Source organism: Aedes albopictus, chromosome 1 (assembly GCF_035046485.1).
Source record: "Aedes albopictus strain Foshan chromosome 1, AalbF5, whole genome shotgun sequence".
Classification (NCBI taxonomy): Eukaryota; Metazoa; Arthropoda; class Insecta; order Diptera; family Culicidae; genus Aedes; species Aedes albopictus.
The window spans coordinates 80,878,148-80,900,238 of NC_085136.1; the positions used below are offsets into that span (position 1 = coordinate 80,878,148).

General features: G+C 39.5%; 2 protein-coding genes across 2 annotated transcripts in view; one reads left to right on the forward strand and one right to left on the reverse strand.

Annotated features, from left to right (window-relative positions):
* Positions 1 to 22,091, reverse strand: part of LOC134285028 (uncharacterized) — a gene marked incomplete at its 3' end in the record, with an annotated part of 176,349 nt that overhangs the window by 85,280 nt on the left and 68,978 nt on the right.
* Positions 20,452 to 21,744, forward strand: LOC115256717 (uncharacterized). The gene has a single exon (XM_029855655.1). It carries the CDS (start codon positions 20,452 to 20,454, stop codon positions 21,742 to 21,744), a length of 1,293 nt encoding a protein of 430 aa, XP_029711515.1.

Consider the following 22,091-nt stretch of genomic DNA (forward strand, 5'->3'; position numbering starts at 1 on the left):
GGAAAAATATGTGACAATATTTCTGGAGCCATTCTTTCAGAAATGTTTGAAGAAATACATGAATGAATAAGTCATAACAATATCCCCAAAGGCACAAGCAGACGTGGAGTGCAGAGGGCACGATGGGCGCACCAGGTGTAGCGTGACTTGGCGAACATTGGGCGTGACAGAAGATGGAGAGCGACAGTCACAAACCGAGTATTGTGCCGTACTATTGTTGATAATGTCTCATCTTAAATGTTGAGCAAAGGCTATTTTTAGAAGTACATTCTTTGACAACAGAACTGTTAAGCGACATCTGGCAAAAAACCTTCGACCAACCTCAATGAAAACCACATTGTCCACAATCCAGCCATTTCCCTTCAGGTCTCTAACTCACATCGACCACATGAAACGAATGATAATAATGGAGTGCCATTCCAAACAAAAGTGCCTCGCGTTCAACCAGGTCAAAGTCATGAGCAATCATCGCTACACCACCGTCGCCTCTCCGTCAAAACCCATGAAATTAAGGTCTGCTGAACTAAGCCCCATCATCTCCCGTGCATGTGGTGTGTTTTCACTTCATTCAATCGAATCAAAACCTTAAAATGAGCCACCACCGCGTCGCGTCGTCACACCCCGTCTGAACCGAATTGTGGAATTTCATTTAAAGGGGTACATTGAGCCGGGCGGAGTGTGTGTATTATGGACACGCAGTGATACTCTCCGTTTGACGCTGAAATTCGCTCGACTCCATTTATAATTAAACACAACAAACGAAAGCTTCGCCATTAAATTATCCCCTTTGGGCCCTCCCCAAGAGCACCCTTTGCCACCGCGCACATACGTTCCTCCCGAGAAGCAACATTGACTTTGGATTGGCAGTCGAATGGAAAACAGAAGAAAAATATCGCTGCCCCGCGCCGGCCGTGCCGCCACCGTATTGAAAGATAAACACGCATTTTAATTATGGGAGTTAGACTTGGATGTATCGCATCGCGTCGCGACGAACGATTGTGCGCAGTTTTCTCACCCATCGTAAGTGCTTTCTGGGTGCTGCTGAAAATGAAACTTATACCACCTTCTCACGGACCCACCCCCACCCACTTCCGAATTGCTCCAGCCCAACTGCATTCGAACTTCTGTCTGCTGGGTACGAGTTTTACGATGCATTTCATCAAATCGTAACCGATGATAGCAGTGTAGTGTGGAAACACAACGGAACGATAGTGAAAAACAACCAACCGGCTTCAGCGTCGTCGTCGCCATCGTCATCGCGTTCAACAAAACAATAGAATTAGTTTTTCCACAATCACCCACACCAGCCGCACCCCACCGGTCCATCACTACAATGGAGTCGCTGCTGGGAGGTGGGGATAACTTGGGGGCGCAGCGCTGATGTATATTTCATGCGCCACCGGCGGCGCTGGTGGCTCGATTGAGGGAACGTGTGCGCGCGAAAGAAAGTGAAAACGATGAGCTTTGCTTGCAGTCAGTGATTGTAGGGTTTAAGTTTGTTTTATTCAGTAAACCGCAGTCGGATTTGAATGATGGTTTCTAGACCATTTGGGGCTGTCCATAAACCACGTGGTCATTGGGGGGGGGGGGGTGGGTTTCTCGGCCAATGACCATTTTGTATAGACAAATAAAAATTTTTGTATGGACTAATGACCACGCGGGTGGGGGGGGTGGGGGGTGGTTTGAAAACCAATTTGCACGTATAATGAAGTTTATGTTCATGTTATACGTACTTTTATACGGTAAAGTTACATCGCCTAAGATGCAGTAAAAGTGCCTTATGCGTACAAAAGTGGAGGCGCTATACGTGCATTGACGGGAAAATAATGATGCTATATGACTTGAAGCGATATCTTATGCGATGTACGGTATGCACTATTGCGACGTAATATAGCACCTTATGCGACTTAAAATATCTGAAATAAAAAAATCTTGTCACCTAAGTATCGAACTAATAACCTTTGAATTCTCGAGCCGCACTTCACACTTAACACCAAACACTACTTATGAAACACACTGATTAAATATCATGACATTCTAACTCACCTCAGTGCTTGTTGGAATGCACTTGGTTTCCGTGCGCTGTACGTGTTCGGCAGGCTCTTTGGAAATCAAAAAGATGTAGCATGATTTCCCGCACAATTACCACTACTCCTCTTTTGCTAGCACCACCCATTGTTAATTATTAGGTCAACAAAACAAAAATGATGACTTTGTAACTTGTTCTGTAACCATAATGCTGACTTTTCACTTTCTTTTAACTTTTTGGCACTCCAACAGCACCTCTTTCATTGTTATCACATATCACATCGCAATATGCCAACGTGAACGATTCTAGCTTATGCGAGTTTGTATGTACATTTTAACGAGTTTATTTTCACTTTTATGCGATTTAGTTTGTACACCAATGCGAGTTAAACTGGCACCAAGCGAAGTCGTATAATCATCGTAGTACGCAATTATGCGAATTCAATTGACACTTTGCGAGTTCACTCGAACGCTTTTGCGAATAAGCAAAGTTCGTCGCAACAAAACATCGGAATGTCGTCTACTACGATGTAGTCATGCATTATAAAAGTTAATTTGCACTCTTATGTGATTTTACCAGATACATCGCAGTAAGTTCAAAAAATAACATCTTATGCGATGAAAATTGTCCCTCAGCCGTACATATATGCGATAGTGACTTAAAATAGTACTTTATACGATGTACAGCGTGAATCCTTATGCGATTCCTGGTTGTCTGGGTCATTTCTGCCTTATATATTACCTGACAGCTGTCAGCTTGGCAGACAAATTCTCAAATCAACCGCGTTCTGATTGGCACTTCTCCGACAATATCCACGTCAGGACCTATCGTGGCACTAACACCGATTCTGACTACTACATAGTGATGGTTAAGCAACGCCCAAAACTCTCCGTCATTAAGAATTACGGTACCGGCGAGTCGCCACCACGGTACAACCTAGAGAACAACTGAAGTAATCGGATGTCGTCTCAGTATACGCGCATAATCTCGAGGCAGCGTTGCCGGATGATCTTGATGTGGCCCCATTGGAGAACTGCCGGAGTACAGTAAAAGCAGTTATCAACGACGCAGACGAGAGCACCATCGGGTACGTGGCAAGGAGCCGACGGAGCGAATGGTTTGACGAGGAGTGCCGAGCGATGTTGGAAGTGAAGAATGCATGGTGGGTGGTAATGCTGCAGCAGGAACCCAGCAGAACATGGAGCATTCCAAACAAAAGCGGAAACAGTAAACCCGTTTCTTTTGGGAGAAAAAACTCCATCTGGAAGAAACGGAGTGCGAGGAAATGGAACTGCTGTGCCTTTCCCAAGAAACACGGACACGGACGCTCTACCAGAAGCTCAACGTTATATACGGGATATATAGCGCCTATACGACTATAGGTTTTATATCGCAAGCCGAAATGTGCAAGACGCAGACGGACGTGAGATGTTCAAAAGGTGGAAGCAGTACTTCGATGAGAACCTGAACAGTGCTCATAATATTAGCACGGGGACGTAGGAAATGTAAACAGCGGCTACATCAGTGCAGTAGAGCACAAAATCGATCCAACTCCCACGATGAGGGAAGTGGAGAATACCTTTCCCAACCCAAACCTAACAGATCAGCTGAACTCACCAAAATAGATCCAGAAAAACTGGCCCTCTGCTTGCACCGGATAATAGCCAGGATAGCCAAGCGTAGGTAATTGATAGTGAAATGTATAAGTGCCCCGTGCACAACTATGTAATGATCTCTAGAGCAAATACCTAAATATGATGTGACAACTGTTTTGCACTTCAAAGCAAAAGAATAATCACCAAAAAAAAACAGGATAATCATAACTCAAGGAATTTCAGAAGGAAATATTGGAAGAATCTCTATAAAAATATCTGAAAAAAAAATCCATAGCAGAGTTTCTGCACAAATTCCTGAAAAAGTCTACGGAAAATTGAGGGAGCATCTGGAGATATTTTCGAAGGAATCCCTGAAATAAATCAAAAGAAATCCCCAGTGGAATTACCAAATAGATTTTTGAAGGAATTACTATGAAAAATTCATGAAGGAATTTACGAAGCAAACAACTATCGAGTTACTGTAGAAATTCTTTAAAAGCTCAAGTTGAAAATCGAAAAAAAAACACAACGGGAAATCAAAAAAGGATTTTATGAAAAAAAAAACTAGCTGTCCCGACAAACTGCTTCTTGCCTACTGTGTGTTTGGATATTTCAAGCCCAAGACCCTGTATATACAGTGTATCAAACAATTGTCCGTACAGCAATTTTTTGGCCGAAATAATTTTTCATTCAAATGTTCATAACTTTTTTATACGTTAATAGAAAACGCTGAAATTTTGACCAATCATGAATCATATAATAACACTCTTTTCTGAAAGTTGTAGAACTTTTAGAGAAACTTATAAGATTTTTGAACACGTTTTTAAAACATTATATCTCAGTATGTACTCGAAGAAACTTTTTCATTTTTTTTATGTTACAGCTGATACCAAAGGCTTTCATATTCAGCAACTTTTGAGTTTTTATATTCACAACAAAAAATATGAAAAATGTGCTTATGTAGTTGACGATGTTTAAAAATTTACCATATTTTGCACATATAATCTGCCAAACGTTTTCCACCAATAAAAGTGCATTAACTGAACGAAATATAAATAGGACCTACTCTTCATATGTAGTTAAGTGGGTCCTGTATAAAAATATTACATTAAGAGAATTTAAAATCGTTGAAAACACTTGGCACTTTTATTGATCAAAATATGATAAATTTTCTAATGACACTCTGAACATATACAGATTTTTCATATTTTTTGTAGTGAATATAAAACCTCAAACGAAGCTGCATATGAAAGTCTTAGGTATAAGCTGTATCACAGAAAAAATGGAAAAGTTTCATCGAGTACATATTGAGATATAATGTTTTAAATATGTGTTCAAAAAGTTTATAAGTTTTACTAAAAGTTTCATAACTTTCAGAAAACTTATTCGATCTCGCTCAAAATTTTACCAATGGAGCTTTGATATATAGTGCATGATTGATCAAAATTTCAGCGTATTTGATTGATGTATAAAAAAGTTATGATCAATTGAATGAAAAATTGTTTTGACCAAAAAATTGCTGTTCGGATAATTGTTTGATACACTGTAGGGGAGACTGAGGAGACTTGATCCCTGGGGAGACTTGTTCCCCCCATATTTTCTCGGAATCAAAAACAGTTTTCTTCTAGCATATTTTTTCCAAAACGACATCTGGACACACGACAATGTTTTGGCTACAATAGATTTTAATTGTGTATTGCATTATTTTTTAATGGCTGATGGTTTGTTTTCAGTCCTTCAGAAATCTTTTAGGCGATTCCTAAAAATCTCAATAACTTTGTGAAAATTGAACCAAATCGTGTCAAAATTTCACAGCATATAGTATAAATAAAGCACTATCAAACGTATTTATCCAAATAAGGCTGTTATATAAATATTTAAATTAATGTATCTTAGTATATACAATAGTGATATGGGGAGACTTGATCCCTCGAGGATTACACACACATTATACATGTGAAAAATAAAATTCTATTTGGAAGCCGCATTTTACTCGGAATTCTAGTATATTCAATGATAAAACGTGTCAGATAATTATTATTTTAGTACAAACCATGAAAAGGGGGATCAAGTCTCCCCATTTTCAAGATACAGTATATCCTTAACAATTTAAGGAAATCTTATAATTTCAAATACACCGTTTGCATCAAAAATGCAAGAAAACTTGAAAAGAAAATGAATAGAAAGCTTCTGGAGTTATTTCTCCTTTAAACTAACCAAGTGCTCAAAAGGGGATCAATTTTGGCCCATTTTTGAAAAATACATCATAAGACATGCCTCCATAGAAACACAGTTTTGAAAGCTTTAACAATAATTTAAAGTCCTTCTGTTGTGTATAAACTTGCAATAGATGTTTACCTGCCATTCTGTACGAAAAATGGATCTAGTTTTGTGTTTTTCTTAAAGTTACAGGCAAATTAAGAAAAAGGGATCAAGTCTCCCCAGTCTCCCCTATAGTATGAAAAGTACAGTTTCAATAAAAAGAATTATGATTTTTAGACTTATAAACCTTCCTTGAGTCAAAACCAACTAAACCCAACGTCCGTTGTGAGTTATGTGCGATCTCACGTATATCACTGAATCCCAGAGGAAATTCTAAAAAACTACATGGAGAAACATCCGGATGTATCCCCAAGAAAATCTCTGCATGAATTTCTGCGGAAATTTCTGCAGGAATTTCAATGTGAGCAATTTAAAGACGTATATCTGCTATTTAAAGACGAAGGATTTCTGAATTGCTGATTTTTTGAAGGAATCGCAGAAAGAATTTCTGAAGGAATTCGTGGCAGGTGCTCCAGGAGAATTACTTCAATCAGCAATTTCGGGAGTAACTCATAAAAAATGCCTGGAGACATTCCTAGAGGTTTTTTGGAAGAATCCGTGAAAAAAAAACCCTATATTTTTTTAAAGTAAAATCTGTGGAGGATTTTCTTAAGGATACTGTGGAAGAATTTCTAAAGGAAATGTTTGAGAATTTTTTAAAGAAATCAATAAAACATTTTATATTGCAATCCTTTGGAGAGTTTCTGAAGGAAAACCAAGAAAAAATTTTTAAGAAGTCTTTGGAAGAATTTCTCGAAGAATCCCTGGAAAAATTTTCAAGAAATCGCTGGGTAAATTTCAGAAGAAATCTTTGTAGGATTTTCCAAAAGGACCAGTGGATAAAATTCTGGAAGTATCATTGAAAGATTTTTAAAAGGAATCCTGGGGAAACTATGAAAGGTTGTCTCAAAGAATCCTTGGAGAAATTTATGGAATAAATTCTGAAGAAAGTCTTTGGGAAACTTCTGAAACAATCATGGGATATTTCCTAGTTCTTTAAGAAATTTATGAACTATTTCCTGAAGAAAATATTCAAAGTAATGAAGTGATCCCTGTAAGACTTTCCGTAAAAATCCCTAGATGAAGAACTAATCTCGCAAGTACGTGGCCAGGACAGCCGTTGAAGGACTATGTCAATCTTGTCTTAGATATGGTAATTAGTTCGGTAACGGACGGGATGGAAGCAATTCTCTTAGCAGTGGCCTAGGACTGTATCACCTATGAATTTGTGCGACTTGCTAAATGCTAAAAAATCCCTGGACAAAGTTTTTACGAAAACCATTGCAGGGGATTTCTTTACACATTTTTTTTTTCTAAAGGCTTTCTTCGAAGAATTTCGGAAGAAATCCCTGTTGAATTTCTAAAGCAATCAATGACGAAAAATATGAAAGGATTCCTTAAATAATTCTTGGAAAAATTTTTGAGTCAATTTCTGGAAGAGTTTCTGAAGGGATCTCTTCAGAGTTTTTTGAAGAAATTAATGGAAATATTTCTGCTTGAACCTCTGAAAGGCATCCTGCATGAATATTTTCAAGAATTCCTGCCAAAATTCCTAAAGGATTTTTGGAATAGCTTATAAAGAAATAAGTGTACGAATCACAGGATCAACTTGTCAAGAAATTACCAGATAAATTTTCGAAAAGTTCGTGAAAGAGTTTCTAAATAACCTTAAACAGTATCTCAAAAATGGCTTAAGAAGTTTTTGACATAACCATTGGAGGAAGGTCTGAAAAATCCTTGAGAGATTTATGAAAGAATTCCTGGGGTGTTTTCTGCAGAAATTCGTAGAAGATTTTCTGGGAGGATCCTGATGTTCTGAAAGATTTTATGGAAGAATTTCTGAAAAATAAAATCCATTAAAAATTCCCTAAGATAATCTGCGGAGGTGTTTCTGAAATAATTTATGGAAGATTTTCTGGGAAAGTTCATGAAATGGAATGGGAAGAACTGTTGGAGAAATTTCTGAAGATATGCCTAGAGGATTTTGTCAAGAAATTCTTTGGAAGAATCCCTGGCGGATTTTCTTAAGGAATATGTGGTAGAATTTTGGTAGAATGTGGAAATTTTGGAGTTATCAGTTAGAGAGTTAATCATTCAATTTCTTGAAGAATTTTAGAAAGAACACCCAGAAAAAATTAAAAGGAGCCTCTGGAAGAATTTCTTAAATTTTTTTGTTTTTATTAATGTGTATTTTAACTTAAATGCAAATTCAGAATTTCTTAAAGAACTCATTTTTTTTCAAGATCTATGTTAGATTCAAGAAAGGGACTTCTGGATGAATTTCCGAGCGTATTATTGTGTAAAAGAATACATACATCATATAAAATCTACTGGGAAGAAGAATCGTCGAAGAAGTTATCGTACGAGAATTTTCAGAAGCAATCCTTGGAAGTCTTCCAAACAAATCTCTAAGAAAAAACTTTAAGAAATACTTTGGGAAATTTCTGAATCAATACATGGAAGACTTTCTTTAAGAATCAATCAAATACATTTTAAGGGAACCTCTAAAGAAATTCCTGAATGAGTCCTTGGAGAAAATTTTAGAATAAATTTCTGGACGTTTTTTTTGGATTAATCCCAGGAGGAAATTATAGGAAGTTATTATCTATACTTTTGCGAACCTCTCCTAAATGAGTTGTTTTTGAGTATTTAAGAGGCCTGCTAGAGAATTCATGGAATGATTTCTCTGGGGAATTCTCCTGTTTTTTCTTGAGAGTTCAACATGAAATATTTCAAAACATTTCTCTCAACAACGACTTTGTCAAGCACATTTTGCGGGTCTCGCCCTTGGAATTCTGTTGGAAAACAAGTAATTTTTTCAGTTTTTTTAATCGTTTTAAAGCATGCGAGCTGAAATTTTTCATTTAAGTGTCTAACTAGTACCAGGAGATCTCAGGGGCGTTTCAGGTCGTCTCAGGGGGTTTCAGGAGCGATTCAGGAGATTTCAGTGGGAGTGGGTGCCAGGAGGTGTATGAGGCACTTTAGGGGTCTCAGGGGTGTTTAAGAGAACTTCTAGAGGATATTTGTAGTTCCAGAGGAGTTCCAGAGGGTCTCAAGGAGTTTCAGTGGCAGAGATGCCAGAGTATTTTATCAAAAATCTGTATTAATACATATTTTTCTGTGTTGCCGTATTTGAGAGTACATCAGACACCAAAAGACATAGAATTCGATTGAAACTAATACAACTGTGCTACTTTTTGACGGTTTTCAATTTTCACTGGTATTTATTTCTCTAGGACGCGTGTAAAAATTCGCGAATTTTCATAAATTCTTCTATGTTTAAGCAACAATTTAGAAAGTTTTCATTTAGTTTACTGAAAATAACTTAAATTTTCGAACATTGTATGCTTTCTGGAGAATTCTGTGTCACATTTTGAATATCTGCATTTTTCTGTATTCTGTATCTTGTCTGTATAGAAGATCAAAAATCTTTATATCTGGCATCTCTGTTCAGGAGGTACCAGGACGTCAAACCTCTAGTGCTCTGGATATCCATCCTAGAGGTTTGGTGTCTTTAGAGAAGTGTCTTGTTAGAATTTTTACTAACATCTGGTTACACGATATTTGATCTAGATCAGTTTTCGCTTTTTATAAAAGCGTCCTAGAGAAAAAAAATAAAAAAATACCTGAGCAGCGCCAATCCAATTTTATTATATTTGTGCTTCATCACAATAGGGGGTTCACTTAACAGTGTTAACAGCTTGTTGAAGTCTATTCTGATTAAACGTCGCGATCACCAAGACAATCTTTGAATATTTCATTCGCAATTTTATGAAACATTTCAAATAACCAGAAAAACATGGCTTACGCAGCAATTTAAATTGTTTAGTGAGTCCCCTTAATAACTCCCCAGTTATGCTGCATTAAAAGATAATCGCAAAATTGTTTCACATCATGTTAGGTGTTCAAAAGATTGGTCCTAATTGCTAAATTTCATTTATTTTTGTGATGATTTCATACTAGTGCACAACAAAAGCGCCGAGTTACCACAATTTTTTATTCCCCACAATATCGATGCTAGTTGTATTGACATGTTTTGGCCAAAAAATAGCTACCTCCACCTGCTGCTTCATGATTTATCAAATAAATTGTAAATCACCTTCTTTTGTTATTTTTAAAAGATAAACCTCTAATTTCCGTGTTTACGTAAATTTCTGTTGTGGAATATTTTTTTTCTTATTTATTTTTGCTAATCTTACGTTCGTAATTTTGATTAAAACCGATGATTTTTCGACTTTTTTAGTAAACTGGCCCACTGTGCCTTGCATTTTACAGTATATGTGTCTTTGGAAGAAATGTCAAAAACAGCAGATTGAACAACTTTGAAGAAGGAAGTCTTCTCCTAGGACGCTTTTGTAAAAAGCTAAAACTGATCTAGATCAGTAACAACTTGTCTAGATCAAATATCATGTAACCAGATTTTGGTAAAAACTCTTATAAGATACTTTTCTAAAGACACCAAATCTCTAGGATGGCTATCCAGAGCACTATGTAGAGGTTTTGTCTGTCCATAACAGCAGCGTGCTGTCCAGTGTGGGGCGTTTCAGGGGTTCTGGGGTCTCTGGAGCGCTTCTGGGGGTACCTTACAGGAGGTCTCTGGGGCATTCCAAGGGGTCTCTGGGATATATTTCACGTGTGCAGGGGCCATTCAAGGAATGCCAAGGATTTTCAGAGGATACCAGGAGTTTCAGATGGATTCAGGGGAATTCCAGGGAATCTCTTGGGTGCTTCAGTGAATCTCAGGGGCATTTTAGGGATCCGTTGGAGAGTTCCAGGTGGTCTTACATACATTTTAGGAGGACTGGAGGGCTTTTTAAGGGGTAATAGAAGGTCTCGTGGGTGTTTCAGAGACCTCCAGGGCCGCTTCAAAGGGTCTCAGGGGCGTTCCATGAGGTCGCAGGGGCGTTTCAGGGGGTCTCAGGAGGGTTCTAGAATGGGCGTCTTAGGGGGTCTTTGAGCGTTTCACGAAGTCCTAAGGTGTTTCAGAGTGTACCTGGAAGTCTCAGGGGCGCTTCTGGGTATTTCAGGGGAATTCCATGTGGTCTTTGGAACATTTTAGAGGATCTCAAGGGCGTTTGAGTGAATACCAGGAGGTCTTGGGGGTATTTGAGGGGGTCACATGAGGTCTCTGGTCATTTTTCTCAGGGGCATAATAATTCACAACTGAATTTTTCGTTCTTTCAAATATCCTTCGTTAGGTAAAAATGGGCGGTCTTTGAAGCACTTACACGGTGCCCCCACAGACCATTATTATAAAATAAAAATGTCCATCAAAACTAAGTTCAGGGATCGATTTCTGGTACCATTCTGCACCTCTGGGCAAATTTTTAAAATAATCCCTAGGAGGAATCTCGAGAAAGGGATGATACACAAATTATGTCACGCAAAAATCGACCTTTTTCAACCCCCCCTCCCCCCTATGACATACTTTTTGTATGGGACCTCAATATTTTTTGTAAGGGTCGTCACGTTCTGCAAAACCCCCCCTCCCCCCTAAAAGCGTGACGTAATTTGTGTACGACCCCAAATCTCGATTTGATGTTTTATACTGAGAAATTTTAAAGAAATCCATTTTCAGATTGGACAATATTTGCTTAAATACATACAAATATTTCCAAAAGTGTTCAAAGTTGTTTCAAACCAGTATATATTTATTAACGTTACTTCAATTGTACATATTTACTTCCCCAACTCAGTTAACTGATTAAACTGACTAAAGTATGTTATGCTAAGCCATACACTAGTTTTAACAAACGCATTTAAAACTAGATTTTTTCATCATTGTTTCATAAACAAATTTTACTTCCATATGTTATACATTAAAACTTTCCCCGATTCTACAACATGTTAGCGTTCTCTGTGGAGTTATGGCAATAAATGTGAAACAGTGCAGTTTCTCAGCTGTCTTACATCCAATTCAGCTGATGTTTTAGTGCGATTAGTGCTTACTAAAGACTGGACTCGAAAAAAAATTAGACACTCAAAATAATGTATAACTTTTGATTGCGTTCACAAAAATAGCTGATTTTTTAATCAGGAATAGCATGTTATGTGTATTTAATGCCCTAAAAATTTCATCAAAATCGATTCAGTATTGGCGCAAATATTGTCGATACAATAAAATGTGATTTTGGAAATTTTGGGCTTCCATTTTAAAAAATGGTTAGGCTATAACCTGGTTGTTAGCTCATCAAAACGTCTGAAAACTTGGCTGTAAGTTCTTCAAGTAAGTCATAATGAGTGGTGAAAATTTCATTATAATCGGTTCAGTACTTTTTTTTTTAACAATTCAAACAAAAAAACTAGGTGTTCAAATTTTGGGCACTTTTTAACATTTTAAAATCAGCGTGCATTATTTTGACTGTAGTATTGGCAACACTGTCCCGATTTTTTTGAAACTTTGACAGTGTAAAATTGTTGTGTTAATCTGTTCTCAGTGGAAATTTCAGCCATTTTGATTGAACATTTTAAAAGTTAGAGCAGTTTGAATGTCACTATAGCAAAAACCACATCTGCTTATTGTGACATAGTGCTACATACACTCCCGTTCAAAAGTTTGGGGTCACCCCCTCAAAAACATGTAATTTTTTTAGGCCCATATCTCCGCCAATTAGCGTCCGATTTCTAAACCCTAGGTTTCATTCAAAAGATAATAAGTCAAAGAAACTTTGAACATGATTTAAAAGAAACTTTTTCAAAAAAATTTGTATGTAAACTTAACCCAAAGTTGCCAAATTTTCTAAAAAATGAATATAAACTTACGGCAGTGTCGCTGGAACTTGGGTCGACCAAATTTTAAGATGAGAGCGGTAATATGACCCATTTTCTATTAGCTTTCAACTGCTTTTTACAGAACTTAGCAAAAAAATCTAGAAAAAAAGTTATTAAGTAAATTAATCCTTGATGTCATCGACCAAAAGTTTGGGGTCACCCCTCAAAAGCTGTATCGGCCAAAAGTTTGGGGTCACTATCGTAAAACATGGAAAAGTGATTTGTTGATATCTTTGTCATCTTTCATTCAATTTTAATTCTTCTTGGTTTATTTGAAACAAAATGAATGATACTTACTGCATAGACATTGAACCACACATATTTGTTAAAATTTACATACTAAAACTTAACGTAAAGTTGCCTCATTTTTTGAAGCGTGGTAAAATGTGCTAACTTTACATAACATTTTTATATACAAAAATCGTTAAATACGTTAAGTTGAAGACATCAAACGTAAATTTAGTTAATTATCTTTAAAATGTGCCAAAAATAATTAAAATTGAACTATAGATGACGAAGATATCACCAAGTCACTTTTCCATGTTTTACAAAACTGACCCCAAACTTTTGGCCGATACATCATATTGAGGGGTGACCCCAAACTTTTGGTCGATGACATCAAGGATTAATTTACTTAATAACTTTTTTTCTAGATTTTTTTGCTAAGTTCTGTAAAAAGCAGTTGAAAGCTAATAGAAAATGGGTCATATTACCGCTCTCATCTTAAAATTTGGTCGACCCAAGTTCCAGCGACACTGCCGTAAGTTTATATTCATTTTTTTTAGAAAATTTGGCAACTTTGGGTTAAGTTTACATACAAAATTTTTTGAAAAAGTTTCTTTTAAATCATGTTCAAAGTTTCTTTGACTTATTATCTTTTGAATGAAACCTAGGGTTTTGAAATCGGACGCTAATTGGCGGAGATATGGGCCTAAAAAAATGACATGTTTTTGAGGGGGTGACCCCAAACTTTTGAACGGGAGTGTATATGGCTATAACTTTTTAAAGGTCAAATCAAATTGAATGAAATTTTGACACAATACATCTACATGCTTTTGTACAGAAAATTTTTCTTTGAAATCGGTTCAGTATTTTTGGCTCTACAGTTTTAGGTAAAAAATGTAATATTTTCGAAAGTGTTTGTTTGGCCCAAGATTCTCAAATGGTAAGTCTCTTGTGTCGACGATATCTCCGCCAACACTTAACCGATTTTGATGAAATTTTTATAATATTAGCTACACATAAGGTACTATTCCTGGTCAAAAAATCAGCTATTTTTGTGCACGCAATCAAAAGTTATACATTATTCTTTGTGCCTCATTTTTTTCGAGTCCAGTCTTTATATACTCCATCATATACAAAAAAAATTGGTTAGAGGACAGCCTGGGAAACGCAATGGGCGTAAAGTGGGTGGCAGCGTCTAATAGAAGACCCGACTGTATTTTGATATTTTGATTGGTTTTATCTCAACGGAGCACAGAGGCACACCACAACGCACTTTATCGACTCAGTAGAAAATAATAGGAAAAAAATGTTTCAACACTTTTTCACATTTATTGCCATAACTCCACAGTGAACGCAGATATCGCTATGAAAATTGGAGTGCAAATTGTAAACTTGATGTAGAATTGGGGAAAATTTTAATGTATAATACTGGGATGTAAAATATGTTCATAAAACAATTGGGAAAAAATCAAATTTTTAATGCTTACGTGAAAACCGATGCATGGCTTAGCATAACATACTTTTGTCAGTTTAATCAGTTAATTGAGTTGGGTAAGAAGTAACGTTAATAAATATATACTGGTTTGAAGCAACTTTGAACACTTTGGGAAATTTTTGTAGGTATTTAAGCAATATTGTCCAATCTGAACATGGATTTCTTTAAAATTTCTCAGTATAAAACATCAAATCGAGATTTCTCGAGATTCCTCCTAGGGATTATTTTAAAAAATTGCCCAGAGGTGCAGAATGGTACCAGGAATCGATCCCTGAACTTAGTTTTTATGGACATTTTTATTTTATAATAACGGTCTGTGGGGGCACCGTGACTTACATATCTTCTAATTAATCTACTTGCGAATAAAACAGCTCACTTCACTGCAAGTTTCACAGTTCACCTGGATGGCATTCAATCAATGATACGCTTGTCTTTCTAACCAAGCCCGTGCACAAGGGGGGGGGGGGTTTGGGGGTTAAACCCTCCCCATTACCGACGCTTCATACACTAGGCGCCCCTCCGCCTTTTGCCAAAATTGGGAAAAACCCCTCCCTTGGCGCCACTTCTGTGCACGGGCCTGTTTCTAACTGTGACTTCCATATCGGCCATACGCCATCTACCATCCGAAGCTGAAAGAAGCTTCTAATTAAATTTAATATCCATCGACATCCAACGGAAATCGTCGCTTGAACATGAATCTTCTCGAACAAATATCATCATTTGTATTCAAGGTTTGTCCCCGAATCAAATCAGCGCTCAAAACCCCCTTCTGGCCTTTAATCGATACACTTTCTTGAACAGCTAAAGGTAGCTACCAAAAAGCTTCCCTCTATTGATGCGTCTCACCTCATTCTCCTTATCACCACAAGCATTGACGCACGACTCCACCTCTCGTCGCCTTCGGAAATTTATCACATGCGTTATTGGTTTTTCGCTCTCGCTTTGTCATGGCTTTGTCTTATATGTACGCATTATTGCCCGTATAAATGCTCCAAAGATGACCATAAATCGAGATCAGACAGAAGCTCCAAGCCAGCTCAAACCGGATGAAGGCGATCAAGATTCAAGACGACACGACAACAACCAACGGTCACATCTCGGAATAATGTCTCAGACACCGGATGCCGCCGTGCAGACAGAGATGATGGCGCTCTGGTTTCTTGTGCTTCAATGGCTTTTCTCAGTGGACCGGAACTTAGGATGGCTGCGACTGGTCAGTACCACAGAAGACCGCCCATGACCGCTTAGCCACTAATTTATAGTCTCAGCAAGATCTACACGCTCTCATGTTCAGGGGGGACTCCCTTTTATGGCGCAGTCGACGACGACGACGACGACGATCACCCAACGAGTTGTATTTACACGATCAACTCGGGTGCCAAGGTCGGAATCGAATCTGTTTATGCGTGCCGACACCGACACGGACTACGACGGACGCCGGACAGAGACTGGTTTTTCGCTCGCTCGAAGTTGCTCATTTCAGGAAGTGTCGGTCACTGGGTCAATGATATTCGTTGTTGTTTGTTTCTCAAAATCTTCGCTGATGAGCGTAGATGGTGATTGACCCTTGAATTTGTCGCAAATGGTGCTGCCGGCACCGCTGAAGACAATAGATCGATTAGACGTGCAAGAACAAACAGCAACGCCTCCTTCACCTTCTTCCCCTGGAGCGTCGAGTTCATAGCTATGATGGGTGCCAGCAACATCCAGCAACGGAATTGGCAATGAACCCTCAATTAAAGTACGAGGCTCTGGGTGCCAATAAAACCTGGCGCTCGAAGCACAATTGGATAATCGAAACATCGACCCTGTACCCTGTACAACCGTTCGTTGCGTTGTCTGTACTATGTTGGTTGAGGTACATTGCGATGTCAGTTCTTCGAAACGGATTTTACAGCGAGGCAAAAAACTCGATTTGCTTCCGGACGATCCGAGTTATGTGAACGACAGCGGCAGCAGCAGCAGCACCACCACCACCACCATCATCATCATCGTTGGCAGAAAGGGGAGTTTTGGCAATGCTTTGATAAGTGTGCTTGTCGGTCGGTTGATTGCAATCGGGAAGCACGAGTGGCGAACGAGCTGGCCCAAGGAAGGTGAACTTTTCGTTTTCTTTGGCGCAATGCCCTTATGCGGGATGGTGTCATTGCCAAGGTGGAAGATTAATAGGGGAACAACTCTAGGAATACGGTTGGGCGGTTTCGTTTGATCGATTTGACTTGCTCGTATGTGCCATATAAGATAGCATGAGGTTGCTGTCCCTCTTTATGTTTTGATCTTGAAACGCAATTTAGAGGGCACATGCTCTGCGTTTAACTCTTCCGTTTTCCATTTACATTAGACGGGCTTGGTGGTCTGGTGGCTATCGCATCTGATTCGTATGCAGAAGGTCCTGGGTTCAATCACTGGTCCGTTTCTTTTAGCCTACTTTGTAAGATACACTAAAACCTCAATTTAGTCATGTTATTTTTATGCACTTTTAATGTATGAACCTTTTTATGCTCTGCATAAAAAAGAGGGAGGGCTACTCAGAACGAACATTGTGCATAAGAATATTTATTAATGACGGAAACTATTGCAACGGCGACGGCGTGTTTATTGAGATGAGCAAGGTGTTTCCGCGGAGTTCCAGCAGATCTCAGGGGAGTTTTCGGGGGTCTGAGGGGAGGGGTTTTCGAAAGCATTGCAGAGAGTTTTAGAAGATTTTCGACGGTAACTCTCAGCGACCAGGGGAGAGGAAGGAGGTTACAGGGGCGCTTCAGGCGATCCCAAGGGGTTTCAGGGGGTACTAGGAGATCTCAGGGGCGTTTCAAGGGGGTCCCAGCGGGTTTCAAAGGGATACCTGACAGAAGTGTTTCAGGGGGTTTGGAGGCGTTACAGGTACGTTTTCGATGGTTTCCGAGAGTCTCACGAGCGTTACATGGAGTCCGAGTGGGTCTTAGAGGGATTCGGAGGCGTTTTTGGGGGTTAGGATGCGTTACATTGGGTCCGAGGGGATTTAACCCGGGAGCAGTCGCGTCGTGCACTGAGTACATGCACCATGAAAAGTTCACGCTTGTGGAACACAGCGTGAGCGTGGTTTCACTGAAGGTGGTCGGAGACGCGACTGTTCGAGGGATAAGGGGGATTTTGGAGGCATTTCAGGAAGTTTCAGAGCATTTTTGGCAGGATTCAGATGCATTACTGAAGCGTTACAGAGGAGTTTTCGAGGGTTTCTGAGCGTCTCAGGTGCGTAACATGGGGCTCGAGGGGGTTTTAGGATGATTTTGGAGGCATTTCAAAAAGTTTCAGAGCATTTTCGGCAGGATTCAGAGATGTTACGGAAGTGTTATGGAGAAGTTTTTGAAGGTTTCTGCGCGTCTCAGTTGTGTTACATGGAATCCAAGGGGCTTTACGGAGGATTTTGTAGATATTTCAGGAAGTTTAAGAGCATATTCGGTGGGATTCGGAGGCGTTACGGAAGTACTACGGAGGAGTTTTAGAGGGTTTCTGAGTGTCTCAGATGCGTTAACCCCCTGAAACGCATCTGAAAACCTCTTGAAACGCCCCTAAAATGCATTCAAACGCCCCTTAAAAACTCTAGGAACGCCCTTAAAATATTCCTAAAATCCCCTTAAATTCTCTGAAATTCCGTGAAACGTCCCTCAAACCCCTTTTAATACCTTTTAAAGGCTTCTGCGACAACTTTACTTGCCTTTAAAGCCCCTTGAAACGTCCCTGTACCCCCTAATTTCTATTGATATTCTCTTGAATTCCTCGTAATCCCATTAAAACGCCAACAAAACCTGATAGAACGCCCTTAAAAGGCTCCTCAAATCCCCTGAAACAATTCCCTGAAACAACCCCCCGAAACGCCCCTGAAGTCCCTTGGCACCCCCATTTAAGGTTATCTATGAACTTTCTAGAAACCCCCATAGCCCCACCTTGAATACCCAGGAGCAAGACCTGTTCTCGCGAACTAGATTCCCTCATTAAAGCCCAAACTTTATTTATGCACAAATTTCCCTCTTTTTATGCATATTTTAATTAATGCACATTTTTAATGTATGCACTCTCAGCCATGTGCATAAATTGAGATTCCAGTGTACTATATAGTTTCTTACACTTCTTTATACCTACAACTCATGCATATTCACATGTTTATGTTCATAGCCATCGCTAGAACAAAAACGTGTTGAATAAACCGTTTCCCTTCAAACTTTCACAGCAGATAGCGCCTATGCAATCAAACAAACTCTGCCGCATCATCTTCAGAGTAATAAATACACTGGTCTTCCATCTCATGCTTGGCAACCAGGTACCAAAGTGTGAACCCTCTGCCAAACATATCCTTTCAATACTCCGACATCCGATTAAATTTATGCAGTCATAGCCGAGCAGAAGGGCATACCTTACAAATACCATGCGAAGAGCAACATGTGCTCTAATACCTAAAATTGTTATTGCTGCGTTATTCTACGAAATGTAATGAGAACATCACAATAACAGTTGCAGGTATTTAAGCAGAATTTGGTATTGATGTAGTATTTTTTGGTTCAGCAGTTAAAATAACCGAAGAACAAGATATGCTATTACATCATGAAGTCATCAAACAAATGAAACATTTGATAACAAGACATGTTATTAGTTTGTTATTCAATAACTTTGGAATAACAAATACAGTACTTGAAATTTTAGGTATGCATTCATTATTGAAATAACAAGACTTGTTATTTTCTAGGTGTTATTTATAGAAAATTTTGGTAATCGTTTTTGTTATTTTGCCTCTTATTACCACCTAATGAAGGGCATATCAAGATATGGTAGTATTTAAGATAAATACCTTGATATGTTATTCACTTGTTATTTTCTTCTGCTCGGGTAGAGGACATATATTCGGTCTTATGTGGATACAAACGATTGCAATCATCACTTCCTTCCACTTCCCCACATTGACTGTGTTACGTTCCTTCTTTCTTGAAGAAAAAGGAAAAACTGTGCTTCTTGTTAATGGCTAGGTTCCACTTTGTACGTACTGTGCAAAAAGATAGGACAAGTAATGATCAAGTAATGATTCCGCTTCAAAATTACTTGTGCAGCTCACAGATGGCAAGTAAGGAAAAAAGTGTAACACTCGTAACGCCTCCCGTGCGTATCAAATGGAGCTGTCACTTTTCCTTGCGGAAAAATAGTCCGCTCTATTATTCCGTAAGAAAAAGTAACGTTTCTCCCCATACTGGATCAGTTGTCAAAATTACTTGCGGAAAAAGGTGGAATTTTACTTGAGCGCTCTACTTGGCAACAAGAAACTAAGCTTAAAGAGCTAATTTATTATGACTGAAGCTGACTAGACTAATAAGAGCAACGATGGACGGTGTGCAGAACAGCGTAAGGATGTCGGGTGAACTATCCATTTCATTTGAATCTCGACGGGGACTACGACAAGGTGATGGACTTTCCTGCCTACTATTCAACATCGCCCTGGAAGGTGTTATGCGACGGGCCGGGCTACGATCTTCACGAAATCCAGCCAATTTGTCTGTTTTGCGGATGACATGGATATTATTGCTAGAACATTTGGAACGGTCGTCAGAATTCGAGTTCGGGATATAATAGCTCGTCAAGACGCGCGAATAATCCTCATCGATTGAGCAATCTTCTGTTGTAATAACACTATTAAAAAACCACCAACGGTGGTTAATCAGTTAGTGGAGTGCAATAGATTACATGAACAGTGAAGTTTACGGATAATTTGATGTGAAACTAGTGAATTTATCACAAAACAGTTAGTGGCTATATCACGCGGTGCTGCTGTTGTGTATAAACACATCCACACACTCGTCGTTTTCAAATTGAATACACAGTGCAGTATCCCGAGTGCTAGGTAGTGTCTTAGAAGAGGCAAAAAACATTTCAGTGATAAATACGCCGAAGATTAAATTGTGCTGAATACTGCCGGGTAAATGTCCGGTAGGTCTCCTGGCCCCCCTGGGGGCTCAGAGAGGACAATATGTCGCAGCAACGTACCAGAATGGATGCTTGGTCCGGATGATTTAGGCCAAGTGATTGTACTAGTCTTGCGACGTAAACTGGATGACAAAGTGCCTGGTGATCAACAACAAGAAAATGCTGCCTTACCGGACTCCATCATTGTGGGTGCTTCCATAGAGCTCATGGTTGGTGTGAAGGAAGCCAGAACCATAAGCGCTTCTCGTGAAGGTCGCGGTACACGCTACATTCTTCGCACTAGCTCCAAAAGTATTCTCGAGAAGCTCACCAAAATCACGAAACTGACAGACGGCACTGAGGTTGAAATCGTCCATCATCCTACGCTCAACACCGTTCAAGGAATAGTGTATGATACGGACACTATCAACAAAGACGAGAATCTGATTCTGGACTACCTCAAACCCCAGGGTGTTCATGCAGTAAGGAGAATCAGGAAACGAGTAAACGGCGCTTTTAAGAATACTCCACTATTGGTTCTGTCCTTCCATGGCACTACTGTGCCGGATATTGTCTACTTTGGACTACTGCGTAAAGAAGTCAGGGTTTACTACCCTTCGCCCATGATCTGCTACAACTGTGGATACTACGGACACTCTAAGAAAATCTGCCAGCAGCCCAGCATCTGCCTGCGATGTGCCGTTCAACATGATGTTCCCGATGGCGAACATTGTGTCAATCCGCCAAACTGCCTTCACTGCAAGACTGGACATCAAACGACTTCGCGAGACTGCCCTAAATACCAAGAGGAGGAGAAAATTGTTCGTTTGAAAGTCGACAAAAGCATTTCAATTACCGAAGCAAGACGCCTGTACGCAGAAGAAAATAAACGGGAAACTTTTGCAACAGTTGTCCAAGAACAAATCCAACAACAACTGGCTGCCAAAGATCTCCTAATAGCTACATTGCAGCAACAAGTAGCTACACTAACAAAAGAGCTCGCCGCTTTGAAAGAAGCACTGAAATCATTCTCCCACAGTCAACCACCATCACCACACCATCAACAGAATACTACCACTACCCAGAAACCGTCTTCTAAAGCTTTTTCAAGTACACATGTGCAGCAAATTCAACCATCACAAACCGAGCGGCTATCTAGGAAGGACCAATCAGGTATCCCGCCGCAGCAAGAGCAACGAGAAAACCGCAAAAACAACAGACAGCAGTGCACTATCATGACTCGTAGTAGAAGCAATAAACGGCACATGGAATTCTCACCTACAGAAATAGCGCACCACCAGGGCAAACGAACGCCAGCACCGTCGAACAAAACCAGTACATCCATCGACGCAGAATCAAATAATGGACCAGGAACCTCATAAACCAGCATTCTGTCCCACCTACAATAACGACCCTGCACTGAAAATGGACACGAGAACGGACGAACGATCTTCACCCCAAATTTTTGGTATTTTTGACAACCGCAAGGACATGGACCACGACTCAGGACCACGAATGACGAATACGAACAATACCAATGGAAAACTTTACCCCAGTCGTCCCCCTTTGACAGCAGCTGAATATGATAAAATACAAGCAAAATCACTCCAGTTTCTCCATACGATTCGCCAAGCGCGAGGCCTCCCACGTCGACCCTGACCAGGGATGTCCCGGATTTTTCCGATGAGCCTCTGGCGGCAGTCGGCGTGGGCAGCCCACTGTATCGGGC